This window comes from Ammospiza nelsoni, chromosome 3, assembly GCF_027579445.1.
Source record: "Ammospiza nelsoni isolate bAmmNel1 chromosome 3, bAmmNel1.pri, whole genome shotgun sequence".
In the NCBI taxonomy this organism is placed as follows: domain Eukaryota; kingdom Metazoa; phylum Chordata; class Aves; order Passeriformes; family Passerellidae; genus Ammospiza; species Ammospiza nelsoni.
In genome coordinates, this window is record NC_080635.1 from 21,677,597 (window position 1) to 21,694,817 (window position 17,221).

Below are 17,221 nucleotides of genomic sequence, written 5' to 3' on the forward strand. Positions count from 1 at the left end.
TTAAGTCTGTACAATTATCAGATTTTTTTAAATGGCTAATGAAGAAAAAATAGCATTTTTGTTCTCCTGATTTACAGAAGACGAGTCTTACAGGACTACATAGGAAGTTTTCAATTATTCACATCATTCTGTTGGGAATGAACTCTAGAGGACAGGATAACTACCATTGTTTTGGCTTGCATACAAACTTCATTCAAGGGAAATTAGTGTAACCAAACAAGAGGGATTTTTGTAGCTTAGAAGCCTCTTTTGTGTAAATACACACATGCTTCCATGGATTCAGTCTTGTACTAATGCCAAAAGTATTGGTACAGTAGCTTGCTCACCAGAGCACAAAACAAAGGACATTTGCATAAGATTGAAGTTCATCTGTTAGATTTATTATTTTTTGGTATACATTGTATTTTCAAAAGGTAAACAGAGTGTTGTTACCAATGCAATCTGAATAATCTGAGGGTATGAATTTCAGCAGTAAACAAGTGCTGATATTTTTTCTTTGTTCACACATAATTTTAAACTATAAAAAAAAATGCTATTAGGCAAAAAAAATCCTGAGCTTATGAAATTATGTTTTAATGTCTAAGGAATTGCATGTTACCTCCATGTTAATTGCAAATCAGTTCAATATGAGTACAATGGTTACTGTAAGAATTAATAACGATCGACCACTAGTAATTGTGATGAATTGCCAGAGTGCTATTGAAGATTTGGGCAATCTACTTCCAGGACTCTGCCCTCTGTACTTCTGTAGATATATCTTAATATTCCCCACAATTTATAGTAAAGCATTTTTCATGGATTTGCCAGAAGCTGCAATGCTGAGTAAATAGTGGCTCTAGTTCAATTGCATGCTTTCCCACATGTCCACGTTTCACTGAGGGAGCTTTTTCACCTTGGCTTCAACTCTGAACACAAAGACTCACTGCAACCTTTGAAGTTCCAGTTAACGTGGTAAGAACATAATAATTTTATATCTTACCCACATTTTTTTGTTCTCCATATACATTCAACACTCAATCCTAGTTTTAAAAGCATGTGGGTTATCAGCGATTGTGTCATGCTTTACTGGATGTCTTTTCCCAAGATCAGACGTGTGTGTATTGTATTTTTCTTAACTCCAAGATTAAGTAATCTACAAATACTGAAAGTTATTTGGGTCATTTATTTCTTCTGAAATCTGAATTAAGGCAATGCAGTTTTCCATCTATAATAATTAAATTTCAATACAGCATTGTTTTTTAAATTTGTTTTCCCTTTCTTACTGAAGAGTTCAGATGCTTATTTCCCTTCTTTTTTCCCAGCCTGCAATGTATATTCAAAATTCTTTAAATGCCTTTAATGTCCAAACTGTATGAACTCCTCTATGAATGGAGGTCAAATTTAGTGTCACTGCTGCTCGTGTAGACTCGGACTTGTGTTTTCCACCTGGAGATAAATATTTTTCAGATCCCTTAAGACCAATTTTTGTCAAAGATGCTGAAGCCTGGATGTTTTTATTTCCACTAATTGTTTTTACTGTCAATTTTCATTAATTTTAAATATTTAAGTTAAAATGTTCAAAATAGTTTAAGGTGGCAGCATTGCATTGAGAAAAGTGACTTACATATATGTCTCTCCAAATATATTCACTCCTATCTCTTCTACTAAATTCTCTCTGTTACTGTTACAGAACATTGGTTCTTTGCTGATATCAACATAAATTATTGTATTTATCAAGTATTTTAATTTACTTAAAGTTTTTCCATTTTATATTCATCATAAGTGATAAAAAGTCAGGAAAACTTGGTACAATTCCTGTGCAGAGAGCATCCCATGGCTGAGATATTATTTCAGTTCTGATTTCTAAGATTCTAAGACTTCTTAAAAATCTTAAAATTTTTCTCACTTGTCCAGGTCAGCAAGACATTTTTTAATTTTTCAGCATTTACTATTCTAACAATAAATTATTTCTTCTCTCTTTAAAAAAAATTGAAACAAAGCTGTATTTGCAGAAGAGCTCATTGCACTTCATCACTGACGAGATAATAGACAAGACTTGCTGCACCCAGCAGTTTTCTCGCCTTCTGCTTGTTTGCAGATGGGAGCACCAGAGGAAGCGACTGGGATTTCATCTTGCTTGTCGGTCTTCTTACAGATCTGTCAAATGGATTAGTTTGCTAGAGGTGGTGTTGTTTCCTTCCCTGCATTTTTATGGCAAATTCATGTCAGAGTAGGAGGGCTCGGAGAGCACTCAGGGCTTCACTGTGTCCCTGAGGTGGTCTTGTGTGAATGCTGTGTACTGGGAGAGGACAAGAAGAACAAGGGAGCACCTGCTCACAAAATGTTCGGGGATTTTGCCCAAATTCTCTATAACTAGGGTGGAGATCTGTAAACCCACTGTGTCCCTTCATCCCAGAAATTGCGAGTGGTACAGACAGAAAACTTTGTAGTATTCTGCAAAGATTGCCTCTTAGTCGTTGAAATGTTTTCCTGTGTGGAAATAGGACGGATTTCACATGGAACTGCTTTACACTGGTGCCCATAAGAGTCCTAAAAAGGCTTACTTTCCCTCTTGAGTAGCTCAAGCCCAGCACACCTGTAGTGCATATGTCACCTATGTAGTGTTCAAATGAAATTTGTGGAGTCCTTGGTGCTGTACAGTGCTCTTACCTCAGTGTCTGCAGTGGCAGCTCTTAAGCACAGGGTGGAAAACAAAGTATCTCTTTGGGAAGGAGATTTTAATTACCTCTCACCCTAGAGAGAGCTGTTCTCCCAGCTTAGAGCAGGAGGTATTGGAAGGGCGCTGTGGGAAAGATTAGCAAGAGGTTCCTTTACCAAGCCACTGTAGCAAATCAATAGAGGCTTTCAGCTGTCAGTGCAACCAATCCCTAAACCATGAGTGCAAATATTTATTTCTACTGAAAACAGAGAGAATTTACAAAAAAAGAGACATATTTCCATTCCTTTATTTTAGTCATTGAATCAATAAAAACTATTTGAGGATGTGAAGAATTCAAAGTGCTCCAGGATAGTACTCACTGAGTATACAGCTTATTTTCATAGACAAAAGCTTTCACCCTGCAAGGAGGAGAGTATCAGCATGGCAGGTCACTCTCAGGATAAACAGTTCTGATATGTGTGTGCTCCTTTAACATTCCATTTTAATCAGAATGGACCAATATCTCTCCATAACATTTAACTTGCTTTCCTTTGAGCAACAGAAAGCGTAAGGCTGTCGATAATTTTTAAAGTACCCATTTCTGTGACACCTGCATGATATTTTTTAATATTTGCTGAATTGATAATGTTCATGGTAGTGGAGTATAATGCGCAATAAACTGCTTTTGTGGCTGATTAAATGCCAAAGTGAAGTGGAGGCATTCAGCAACTGCAAAAGCCGTTTATTTAGTGTATGCCAATGCCATGAACATTATTCCTGTTACACAAGATTTGCTATACCCTAATGTAGAGAAGTAGAAAAGAAATTGTTTCCTTTTCTTGTGAGGGTTACAATTGCTGTGCTGCCTCAATCTCACACTTCACACTGATATGACATTCAGGAATGTAGCTAGGTTGAGTGCCTTGAGAAAGAGGCTGGTTTACACAGTGAATAATTATTTGGTGGAGTTCTTTGTGTAGGAAAGGCATTATGTGGCTGGGTACACTGAACTAAATTAACTGTATTATGCAAACATTGCAACTTTGGCCTTATAACTTTTGGTAGGAGGAATTCCCTTTTGCTGGGAATTCCTGCTGGGGTTCTTCCTTGAGGATTCTGGCCTGGAAAAGGCAGCTGCAATCTTAATTATTGGCTTCACCAGAGACTTGCTGCCTCATATTGCCTGTATTGCTTCCCCTCACTGAGGACTGCCACCAGCTGGACCACTGACAGATAAAAACTGCAGCCATTTCCTGTCATCCTTCATGTAACTTTTTTCTCAAGGTAGAAGTTGGCATGAATTGTGCATAATCCTGATATTTCTCTCCAGTGGAAACTTTTTTTTTTCTTTTCGGTGTTTGTAAAAAGTTTATGAGAGAATGATCTCCTCCTGGTTGGATGGAATAAATACCTCATTGACATATAGTTCTGGTGCCGTGCTATTCCTTCATGATAACATCATTTAAAGAAACTTCCTGCAAGTTGATTAGACAGAAAATGAGAAAAATAAAAAATTATTATTACTTCTCTATTATATATGTTATATATGTTGCCTGTGAGGAATGAAGGGCTGTGGTGATTCTGTGGCACCTAATTGCTATTCTAATTTCTTTTTTTTTTGTTTGTTTTGCATATTGATTCAGTAATGTCATTGATTTTCCATAGATTGATTATTTTTCTGAAGTATTTCCTCATGAGTTCTCTGACTGAGGAAGGGTTTTAGGCTTTTTAATTCAGTTGTCATTCATGTTTGTTCTTACCCAGAGAGATGAATGTCTTACTTTGCTGTTCACCTGCTATTCTGTTCTTTGTATAGAAGAACTTGAAGCAGAGAAAGCTGCTATTCCACCCTCCAGACTGAACAATGTCATTAGTTTGCTGTCACAGTATCTTCAAGAGTTGCCATCTGTACTCTTTCAATACAGTAGATTATCATTTATTGCAACAGTGATAAACTTTTCTGGTAGACATTTCTCAAATTTCACTACTGAATTGGATATGCAAGTGAGCAAACACAAACAAACAAGATTCTATTTTTATGGTTGTCTTCTGTTCTTCATTAGCCCAGAAGCTGGATAGTGGACTGCTAAATGCCTGTTCTGTAAATAGGCTGGGATTAAAATGCACAGGAGAAAGATTTCAGCTGCAAGAAACAGATATCACTGACACATTTAAAGCAACATACCCTGTAGTTACAGTTTGAGTATCATGCATGACAAAGAAGGTATTCTCTTTATCCACTTTCCATTTCCCACAGAATTAGTTACAGGCACATGTTGTGGAGCTAGTGTTTTTTGTCTCACACATTAATGTTTGCTGTCCTGAGAGTTGATTCTGATTACAGAATGTTGGATGCAATGCTAATTACTCCAAGATCACTGAAGTCAGTGCTAACAGTGAGGTGATCCTTCAGTGTTCCTCCTCTGCAGGTCACTGTGTGGCAGAGAATGAGGCTGTGAAGACCATTCCTCTGTTCCCAGTTAAAACTCCCTTGTACTATTTAATTCTCCAAACACTTCAGTCTGCAGTTACCCCAGAATATAATTTTGAGAGTAGAAACAACCCTCATTCCTAAACTGTGTCTGCTGAAGGGAGATGTAGCACGCCCAGGTAACAGCTTCATGCTGGGAAAGGGAAAAAAAGGGCTTGGACTTTGTTCCCCACCCTTCCAGTTGTGTGCAGGTATGCCTGGTGCATCAGGGAGGTTGTTTAGGAGCAATCAATCCCTGTGTGAAGATTGCCTTGTAATGCTGCTAAGGTCAGGGAGACCTTGGTTCATTTGACACATAAGTGCTGCTTGAGTGACTTAGGATATTCCAACACCCATAGGAACAACTTTAACTTGCACACTAGAGGTTTTCCACTTGTTATGACTGTGATTTCTTGCACAGCTTGATGATACAGTGGGGTTTCATCAACATCATCCCTCTGCCTTTGATAAAGTTGAAACTCTCTAGTGTTGGTGTTTAGGATCATAAATGTTCTTTTGTTTTTCCCACTACTCAAGCAAAGTCCTAGGAGTTTTTGTAGTAGCTGTCTGTTACTGCAATCTTGGTCATCCTGTTCTTCTCCTTGCTGCAGCTGGGTGTAACTCATTTGCAAAGTTTATGAGCAGAAATATCAGTGCCCTTTCTCAGAATTTGCATTTCCAGTATGATCCTGGCCCTTGATTGAAGCCACAGTAATTTCTGTTAAGACAGATAAGCATTTTGGAAGAAATTCTTCTCCCAACTATTCTAGGGGAGCTGGGAGATTGTCAGAGGACTAGTCCAGTGGCTGGAATGCAGAATTAGGGTAACAGGTCTTTGTTTGGAGTTTTGCTTCTTTCTGATACATGATTTAGTCTGGGATTAAGTCTTTCTATCTCTAAGACTGGAATAATAATATTTGCAATTTGAGACTTAGAATGTGCTTTGAGACCAACAGTGAAAAGCTCTCAGTAGTGTATTTATTATATTCTGTTTGTAGAGGTTACAAGCAGTATCTAGGAGAAATTAAAATAAAATGAAGCCAAACACACTGATTTAAAAGCAAACTGTTGAAGCCAGGCCTGAACAGTAAAATAGCTTACATGTGCCAATGCCTCTCCTCAGATAGCTCAGAATTAAGTTGCAGGGTTCCAACTGCTGTCAAAATAGGAAAAAAATTCCAAGGTTATAACTGTTTAATGGGGGGAAAATGGCTAATTTCTGTCTCTTTAAATTTTGTGGTGGAGAAAATAAGGTCCTTTGATCTTTAAATGAAAGCTTCCAGAGTCATTACATTGAATCAGTTAATCTCTCCCAGTAGTTACCTTATTCTCTCTTCCTCATGGGCATCCTCTTTCATGGTCTCAGTGCTGAGCTTCAAATCAATGAACAAACTGTTACTGCTTCCAACACAGCCTGTCTAGTGAGCTTTCCTGCTTTCATGCATTGCCAAGCTCTTACCTCAAACCTTGGCACGTCCAAGAGGAGAAGAGGTCCAGTAGTGCCACGTGTGTGTTAACCAGGCTGGCTCCATCATCTTCATTTATGGGTCAAGCAGTCCCTTGCCTCTTGACAAGAGGTGTTTGTGCAGGATTGCATGTCCTGACATTCCCAGGTGACACAGGTAATTCTAAGCAGCTCAAGCGACACAGAAGGGTTAGGGACTATCCTTGGTCATCCCACTACTTAGTTAAAAAAATATTAACCAGAGCAACAACAGATCTTCATATCTTTGTGTGAGATATCCATACCCAGAGAAAAATAAATTGCATTGAGTGTGCTGCTGGCTGAATATATTCTTTGTTCAGAATGGTTTTTATTTCTCTCTGGGGGAAAAAAAAAATTAAAATTTAAAGAAATTTCCCACTGTAAGTACCACAAAGCATATCTATTACTTACAGTATGAGCTGCTGTACCTGGTGGAGCACAACAAATACTGTGAAGTAGCACCTGGGAGTTTTTGAAGGTGTTACCAGCTAGTGCACACAGTGGGTGAAAGTCAGGAGTGGAGGTTATGGAGCAACCTCTTCTCCTGTCATTAATCTGGTCCTTTATGTGAAGGGGTTACATGGTATGGTGAATCTTGCACAAGTTGTGGTAGAGTCATTTTTTAGGTTTGGACATGAAAGTTTCTGACTGTGTATCACTTATTTTTCTTTGCATTTACTTCCCTTGTTTTGACTTGTGTCCCTTGCCTCTTGCACCATTACCCAGTTATTGTGGGAAGAGAGGGCTCTCATCCCAACTATTGTGGGATCAGAGGCTGAAAAGGCCTTGACCCTTTGTAAATGCTGCTCAGCAAAAGCAAAAATATTCCTGTTTTACCAATACTGTTTTCAGCACAAATCTGAAACAGCCCCATACTAAACCCATTCTACTATGAGTTAACTCTTCCCAGCCAAAACCAGCACATCCTTCTACTTGAAAGCTTTTTCTGTTGTCTGTGCTAATTATCCATTCTTCTTTTTCCTAAGCTTAACACTAGATCACATGAAATACTTCAAAAAGAGAGTTCTGCTCAATGTCTGTGAGAATGGTGCAGAGTCAATTCCTACCTTGTGTGAAATTTTGCACTGCTTTATCAGTGGTATTTTCTTTATTTGTTCGAACATGATTTGGGGCCAGAAGCAACAGAAATCTGAATACAGCATTTGATAATTAGCCAGAGCTAAGCCTTTCCTATGTGGCCACCAATAATCTTGGTTTTGCTGTCTTTACTCAAGATCACCCTGTTTCTAATTCTCTGTTTAATAGTATTCCAGAATCTGTTATCAAAATCCTTCAGCTTTCTCCAGCACTTTGCTGCCAGCTTTCTTACAAGTCTGATGGCCTAAGAGGTCCTTCTGTACCTAAAATATAACATTTTGTAATCCCATTTTTAAAAAAAAACATTTTATAAATCAAGCTTCTCTGTTTCCATGGCCCTGTGGAACTGTGCATATACATTTTTAAAGATGGTTGTTTTGAAGACTAAGAGAATTAAGGAAAAAGTTCAAATTAACTGAAATTAAAGTATTGTGGTATTATTATTTAAAACTTCAGTATTTTCTTTATTTTACCTAGGTTTTAGATATATACCTAGGTTTTAGGCATATCTAGATTTTTTTCCATTTCTGTGTTCTTTTCTATGTTGTATTCATTCCTAATTATCTCATGCCTGGGAGGAAAAGAGACAGCAATTGTTATAGATGAGTGGGTAAATGGCAAGGAAAACAGTCCCAGAGCAAAGCAAAGCTCGTGTGCTTCCTGCCCTGGGATTTCTAGGGAAATGAGTATTGATAGATGCTTTTACACTACCTTTATGAAACTTTGAGATTCCTAATACATGTTAGGTTACACGTCCTTATTGTGCCAGTCTGAAGGCCCCTCTATTGTGGTACCATGGCAAAAAGCCTTAAAAAATAATTTAGAACATTCATGCACTTTATAGTGCAATTGTTCGTGTGTGATTTTTCAGTGGAGCTGGTAAGAATAAATATATATGTGTTATCTACCCCCTGCCTCAAAAAAATCCTCAAAACTTAAAAAATCTCACCTAACCTCAGTTCAGTAGGAACAAAACCACAATAAGAGTAGCAGTATGTGTGTGTGTGTATATATAGGCATGTGTGTATATAAATCAATAAAAAACATGAATTCTGTATGTAACTTCCAATCTTTTTGCAATCAGATTTTATTAGTATAATTTTATAGCTTTTAAAATGGAGTATTGTCCCTGTTCTTTGTCTGATACTTACAAATTACAGTGTAATTTGTTAATTAAAAAAAAAAAAAAAAAGGGAAAACCTGCCTATTTCATTATATGAAGAGTGCAGAAACATTTGTTTTCTTATAGGAGTTAATGCAATTACATCTTTTTGAAAATTGTGGAAACACAAAGTAAAATTTGTTTTTACTCTGCCACTGGTGGTCAAGCATGCCAGGTAATGCACCCTAAGAAAATGAGTGACAGTGATACTTATGATAAGTACTCTACTTCTGCTAATGCATCTGAACATCTCATGGAATTCTGAGTGATGTGGAGTATTCACATTTTATTGTAAAGCAAAACAATAGATTTTTTTCAATGGTTACAACTGTACTGTGTACCTCACTAAAATTAAAGATTAGATTTCTAACTGATTTTCCTTTAAAAATAGAAGTCTGTTTTGATTGAAAAGAACATCTTCAGATCCCGCTTGTGTCCATCTGTAGCATGCTGTGCCTGTATTTCTGCAATGTGACTGTAAGGAATCTGTTATTTTAGGGGTTTTTTTCCCCTCCTTTTCCAGGTTTCCTGGAAGCCTCCTCTGATTCTGAACGGAGAGATCCTGAACTACGAGATCCGCATGCCTGACCCGCGCATCGTCATCGCGGGGAACCCTTCGTCGCGGCTGAGCCACTTGGTCACCAACCTGGTCCCCTACACCAACTACTCGGTCACGGTGATAGCCTGCACTGCAGGGGATGGCTTCCTGGGGGGCTGCACCGAGAGTCTGCCCACGAGAGTCACCACACCCCCGACAATTCCTCAGAGTGTCAGCCCCTTGTCTGTGACTCCCATCAGCGAATCCTTCATTGCCGTCTCTTGGCAGCCACCGCTAAGGCCCAATGGTCCCCATCTGAGGTAAGCTGAGACTGAGACTGCAGTTTGCTTCTCCTTACCTCAATCTGACTCAGAAAATTCTGTGATGCAGACTTCATCATGAGATCTCTTAATTTTGGATTTCTTGAAATTCCACTTTAGGGCTCAGAGAAGAGTCAGGATTATTCAGGGCAAATGTATTGTCTGTGCTGGCAGGCTCTGGGTCTCAGATCAGTGCTGTCTGAAAAACCAGAAGGAGCAAGCACAGGATATTTGCAAAGTCATAAGTGGTTTGGGCTGCAGCATTTGGCCACTTTTTGGTGATGAGTTCAGGCAACAACTTCAACCAATAAAATGACAAGAAGAGGATTTTTAAACATGACTAATTACACATCCAGTATTCTCAATACTCTGGGTTATTCCACATGAAGAGAAAGTGACCATTTGGAAGGATGATGACATGAAATAATCTTCAAAAATTAAGTGATGAATAAATTTTAAATAAGACAGTGCATGAGAAAAATGGAAGCTGAAGGGCTAGAAGTGTGAGGGCGTAGCCAAAAGGGAAATGCAAGGAAGTACAGCAAGGACGTCTGCTGGTTGTGGTGAGTTTCACCACAAGAGCCAAAGAAAGGAATCTCCTCTGAGATTTGTCTAGAATGATGGGATGGGAATCTTGACTTGAATGTTGAATACCGAGTGTGTGTGTGTGTAGATATACATTAAAGAAATATGCATTTGAGTGCATAAAGGTTTATAAAGACAAATATATTTTTATATATACTCAATAAAAAATGTCAAATCTTTCATTCTAGTGCTTTAACGTATCATGAAACGTTCTGCATGGAATTACAGCTCTGTAGTCCATATGTTCTGGTTAGTAGCTCTCTTCTAGGTGCACTGATGGGTTCAATAATTATCATGTAATGCCATTTCAGTTGCGGATGTTATTACAGCACAGTAGCTTGACTTTTTCTTCAGGCTTAATTAGGTCACACTACAACTGAATGAAAGGATTATTGCTCTACAGTAAAATTTGAAGATTCAGAAAAGCAGTGTCTGTTATTCTGGGGTTAACAACATGACCATTTTACCATAGATTATTGAAGTAATTCAGCACGACCTACATCTGCAGATTTCATTTCTTTCATGGTGTGCCATGCTGCCCTCAACAAGAACAACCACTGAAGCAGCTGCTCTGTACAGCATGATGGAACAAGAAGTCTGCAGCAAGCAGAGCAGCAGCAGCAGCTGCCAGTGGGGGTGATTTACACATGATCGCCACTCAGTGTTCAAAAAGATTTGATGTTTTTCAAGACTCGTCTATGAAATATATTGGACAGAATATGCCAGGATGGTTTCCTATAAAGCTGTAATGATCTGTCTTTGGGTTGACACTGATGAACCACTCATGTGAGAGCTGTTCTTGTTATAAAGTCATCTGATTTTTTTTGACAGAGTTGGAGTTTAATTAGTTTTTGCTATTTAATTTCTGAAGTTATAATCTGAATTTCTGCAGTAATTCAGTTTGGCATCACTAAGTGGCACAATGCTTGCTTGTACCTGTTGAGGATTATTCCCTAAACTCGAGGGCAAAAGTTGTTGGAAGTCATGCATGTACTCCCTAGCTGCTATGGAGCACAGGAAGTGTCAGATCTCTCATAAGAGCATCTCAGTTGATTTCTGGTTTTGAAGCAACATTAAATCACTCTATGCAGTACCTGTTAAATCTGGGATGGTATTGTCTAACATGTCCTTATCAGACTGGAGATGATCTTAACTTAAAGAAGTGTCAAATTACACACAAAACCATTGGTCAGCATGATAATTACAACTGAGAGGTGACCCACACCAAGGTATTCTGCAGAACAATTAAACATGGAAACATTTTCACAAATGTGCATTTTAAATGAGAGTATTTAAAATCTGCCTAAGGGCCAACCTACTTCTGTCTAGAATTTAGCAGTAAGTGCCATTCCAGAATGAGAGGCAGGGACAAGATGAAATAGAGCAGCTCAGCACATAAGAGAATCAAGTTATGTATTTAAGGGAATATGTATGCATATGACCCTAACTTGCTGGGGTATCAAACTGAAACAATTATTGAAAGAATAAATTAAACAGTCCTGTGGAATGTAATAAAGAGTAATAATCCTAAAGATTTTGAACAAATATATCTAATTTTGTTTCCTTTAGTGTGTAGTTTCCTTTGTAATCCCTAGAATGATTAGGAAATGCAAACTATAATATTATCCCCTTTAGTTTGTGACACTAAGCGATCTAATTTTTGTTAAATTCCATAAAGGTTTTGTATAAAAGATGATGGAGGGTGTGTGATGCAGCCTGGGTGGAAAGCATGTTTTCCAAATCAGGCAGTCTCATGGCTGACCTGATGAAAGATGGGCTTTGGCTGACCTGCTGTTTGGAACAGGGACAGGAATACTGCTTCAGATACCAATTAAAACCAGGATGAAATAATTTGGTCTTTCAAGCTCACATCATGAATTTCTACCCAAACACAAAGGTGCCTTGCTAAGGTGTACAGATGGCTGGAACAGTTAACTCATTCTGTGCCTGTTTCCTCCTGTAATTTACACTGTGGTTATTTGCAAATACATTAAGTACAAAGGCACACTTAAGCTATTACTAATAGTGAAATAACAATGACAGTGCTCTTTGTGTCAGTGCATTTGCAAGAAAGAGGCATAATCATTTAATGTTCTGGAACAACCTGGGCTTATCACACAAGTCTGCATAAGACGCTGTTATGGGCTATTTGGACTTGCTCTTGATAGCATTTTCAGAAAGTTTGAAATCCATAAATCATTGAATAAACTAGTTGTGTTTTTTTCAAGTGGAAATGCTTGATTTTCTATTTTCAAATTAGTTTCTTTTTTTTTAGTAATTGAATATTTTAAAGCACAAAACATTAAAAAGAATGTTTATCTCAGGAAGTTTACAGCTGTAAAAACAAAATAATGTGTGGCTTTAAAAAAAAAAAACTGGTTGGGTTCTTTTTATTTTTGTGTAATAACATTAGTTGAGATAATCCTGGTGTTCTGCTTGTCTTTTGTGTTAGATATGAGCTCCTGAGACGTAAAATCCAGCAACCACTTGCATCAAATCCCCCTGAAGATTTAAATCTGTGGCACAATATTTACTCAGGAACTCAGTGGTTTTATGAAGATAAGGGTCTTAGCAGGTGAGATTACAAAAACTATAAAAACAAATGCTGGCATTTTGTATAGTGTATGTTTAATAGTTCAAAGTATTTCTTGTGTCTTTATGTAGTGAACATATTAATTATGTAATGAAATATTTTTTGTCATCATCTTTGGTGTTAATCATTCTAATATGCAGGGATTTATTATTAGTGTGTCATTCTTGACTCATGCATTGTTTTGCTTTTAAAGCCAAATGAAAATAAAAGTCACATGAAATTTTAGCATTGATATGCTTGTGCAATCAAACCACTTATATTTATGTGTACAGATGCTGTAGATTTGTGTGTTGTTGAAATTATAGCACAGGCAGAATGCATGTTTGAGGGAAACACCTGCAAATTGTTTTCAGCAATGTTTTTTCACCTGATTTTGTTGTGTTAGCTTCATCACCATTAAATGCAGGGTATTTAGAAAGGGGAAATAGAGTGTGTGCTCTGTTCCGAAGTATGTAACAGACCTGCTGAGTGGTAGAGCAAGACATTTACTCTTGATTGACCTTAATTTCTACGTCTTGAAGTCAAGACTATTGCTCCTTAAGACAAAACATAGAAATGAAGAAATTGTAATGGAAGATTCAACATGGATTCTGCATTGGGTTTTTCTAAGTAAAGTCTCAGGAAAACCCTCTTGGATGGTTTCAGGGTGTGTGTGTTCTGTGTGCTGGTGTGCTTTATGAGTACTCTGTGTCAATCACTGACCCTCAAATATCTGTTCTTTCCTTCTTCTTCTGTAAAAATTGAGTGAGCATCCCTCCTGAGCACAATGGGAAACAGGAGAACGTGACCTCTGCTCCTGTTCAGAGACACACCGAAGCAAACTGAGGGCTGCTGTCTCTGGCTTGCTTCTGCCTGCCTGCTGAAAGCCACTGCTCTTTTCCATCTGTTGCAATAACTGCTCGTGGAGCTGTTCTTGTACCACTTCTGCCCAAGTGTCCATTTCTTTCTCTCAGCCATGCTTGGAAGTCTGCATAGAGTCATTCTTGGTTTTAGCTCTGCACATTTTAGTGCAGCAGCATATTTTTGTCTATGTAGCAGTTATGGAGCAATTCAGAGGTGGCAATGCATTCAGAAAGAGCCTCAGTGACCAATTGTTAGGCACCATGACATTTTGGGTTGAATGAGCTGTGACCAAAAACGTGTGCCTAACCCTTGGACACACCTGAACACTTCTCCTGGGGAAGGTTCTGCAACTTGCAGCTATGTTTTTGCAGTTAACAGCTCAGGAGTTTGTGGCTGGAGAGAAGATGCTCAAACACTCAAGCCTTATTTTTCCCAAAAGAAAATTAATATATCAGCATTTATTTTAATTTGTGATACTTAAAGCACGTTTCAGAATTACTGATATTTTCAGATGGTTTCTTGATTTCTAACAGGCTACAACAGACTAATTTGATTTTCATTGTTGAAAATATGGATCAAAAAAATGAATCACAAATTCTCATCAGTAAATTCCAAGAATAGAGTACTTTCTTTTATTATATGTATGCTACAATGTCCAAGAAAAAATTAAATGTGTGTAAGTGACAGAAGAAGCAGAGAGAGAAATAAGATGTGTTTTGAATATTTTCCCCTTTTGTCAATGCTTAGAGTTAGACTTGGAGCGAGTGAGTTCCCATTAAGTTGCTTTCTTCTCAGTGGGACTGCTAAAGCTTAGCTCTTTTAAAAATCAGGATATTATAGTAAACCATCTAAAATAAATGCAAAAAGTAAAGTAAATATACAATGTGAGTGAGTGATTTTTGTACTAAAATCTCTAAATATTAGGCATTTATTGCATGCTTCTTTATTGTATCTGTAGAGATTTATCCCACTGCAGCTTCAGTGAAAATTTGAGCAAGATGATCCTGAGTTTGTCTTTGTGCAGTTTTGTGGGAGGCTTTTTATGAGGAAATTAAATTTGAGATAATGAAATCCCACTTAAAGTACATTAGTATGACTTTTGCTATAGGGAAGAAATGATGATGTGAGAGTCACTTGGTTTACCAAATACACATGTAATTTTTAATAAATCTGTGTAATTGGAATATGCACAGTTCTGAGGAAAATTACTTTATTAAATGAGTTTAAACTCCTAGGTGCCTTTTTTGGGATGTTTTTGTAGCGGAAGAGTCCTGACTCTGTGGTGAATCCCTTTTACAAATGAGACTATGCAAGTTAAAATCAGTGGGTTTCCCAAAAGAGGAAAAAAGCCTCATTTGATTAAATTCTGATCCAAATTTTGGCAGGTTGCCACTGCTGTAATTACATATTGAATTGAGCCATAATCTCTCAACACCTCAGAAGCTAAAACTATGAAGAAGTGAAATACTGTGTTTTATTTTTGCTACCATGTTAATCATGCTGAATAATTTCCACAAAATACATGCCTCTTATGAAGTCTTCATTGGTGCATCCCATACAGATGAATTTTTGTGCAGGGGGAGAAGAAACAGCAAAACTTTGGCACAGGCAGAAGGTTTACAGCAAATATTTTCTATGTCTGCATTTTTCATTCCATTTAATTATTTTTAAAATGTCTTAGGTACACAACATATGAGTACAAGCTCATAGTGCACAACGAGGTAGGATATACATCAAGTGAAGAAGTGATAGCTACTACATTAGCAGGATTACCAGAGAAGGGAAGTGTCCTCGTTGCACGTGCTGTTAATCACACTGCCGTGGAAGTGGAATGGTCAAAACCAAGTAAGTGTGCTTAGTATTTATTCCAGTAACTAGATGTTAACCTGCCATCACTTACCATGGCCTGCCTTGCTCTCAGAGGAAACACAGTCCTTGCCTTGATTTATAATATACCTAAATGTCCTTGAAAGGAGAGGAAAGAAAGAGGAAAAAAAATGTGCACATTGTGCTCTTTCTCAGTCATGTTTGTATTTATTAGATGCTCCTTCTGCAGAGTGAGAATAGTGAAAATGAAGAAATAGTTAATGCAGACTCGTGAGACATGTCTAAAGCAGTACTACACAAAATCCTGTTGTCTTTGTGGCCTATTTCATCCCTTTGTATAAAAATTTACATCTACATTTCTTCACGATGAGAAGATTCCCTTTCTCTTTCTTTATGCTGTGCTCCTTAAAATGAATTTAGCCTATTTCTCTAGTTGGTTTGTTAATACAGCAGAGGGGAATTTCTTCATGACTTAAATGCAAATGATATTGTAAGGACTGGGTGCTGAATTGCGACAAATGTAGTCTCTTTATCTTATAATTGCATGCCTGAAGTGAGCATGCTTATAAAAACTGACAAATGTAATAGATCTGAAGCAGCTCACTGAGGTTTCATTACCTTGGTAATGTAAACCCCTGACCTTCTAGATGTAGGTAATGCAATCTGGTTTTATTTTCATTCATATCTTAGAAATTTCCTCCATATATGTTTGTGAATGTAGAAGTTAAACACCAAGACAAGGCCATTCATTATTTAAAAACCTTATCATATTTTATTACTTCTTATGTTGCAAATAAGCACATTAACTATTTTGTTTGTCAGTGTTTCATTCTTTTTTTATAAAACTAGTTTTTAAATTACTTTTGTGTTTTCTTTGGGAACTTGGGAGCCATCAACATAAGTTGCCTTGCTGTCTTTCCCTACTGAAAGTTTCTGACATCTAAGGATTTAGGCCTTGTATCAGTACCACTTAAAATAGTGTATCATTCTTGATTAAGAGTTTCGATGACAAACCCATATATTATTAAGTCTGAAAAAATGCTTTTGGCTTTTATCAGTGCTCTGCCTCAGTGAGCTGAGTCCTGTTCAGTTGCATGGTGTGTCATTCCGAGATTTTTGTGTTAGTGCGTACAGTTTTCATTGTAATTATACTTTTCATCTCGATGCCTAGTGGAAAAGAAGTTGCATTTAGTCAGACCTGAGCTTAAACTGTTTGACAAAGGACAGATAAGATAACAGATGACATCTGAGTCACTAAAATGGAGAAGACTTGCCTGGAATCTGTTCTTATCCATCAGCTCAGACCAGTGAATATCATTCCCTGTGTAGCCTGAAAACTGTGCTGTTTTTTCTGTCTTTCTCTTAGTTAGTCCTGGGTAAAATATATTTTACAAAGAAATGTGAGGATCTGAGGTTTTTGCCCTGTGTTTTTAATGCTTCAGAGTGTATTACAGCTTTAAATATAGATTATGTGCTCATTCTTGTTCTGAAACAATAACACATAGCTTCTCACTGTACTGTGAATGGCCAAAATGCCATCTGGGTAAAGCTGAATGTCAGTGCAATTTATGGCATAGGCCCAGGTCCTTTATCCATGGCAAGAGGAATAACACAGGACTGGAGTGGGCTCTGGGAAGTGTAGTTTGAAGGGAAGGAGCAAA

At 37.6% G+C, this 17,221-nt stretch overlaps 1 protein-coding gene across 1 annotated transcript in view; it reads left to right on the forward strand.

The window, feature by feature from the left end:
* The window catches only part of USH2A (usherin), a 372,326-nt gene that overhangs the window by 242,994 nt on the left and 112,111 nt on the right, over positions 1-17,221 (forward strand). Inside the window, exons 41-43 of the mRNA XM_059467734.1 lie at positions 9,378-9,712; positions 12,750-12,872; positions 15,415-15,578. Coding sequence (XP_059323717.1) covers positions 9,378-9,712; positions 12,750-12,872; positions 15,415-15,578 — 622 coding nt within the window. The remainder of the gene's footprint in view (positions 1-9,377; positions 9,713-12,749; positions 12,873-15,414; positions 15,579-17,221) is intronic.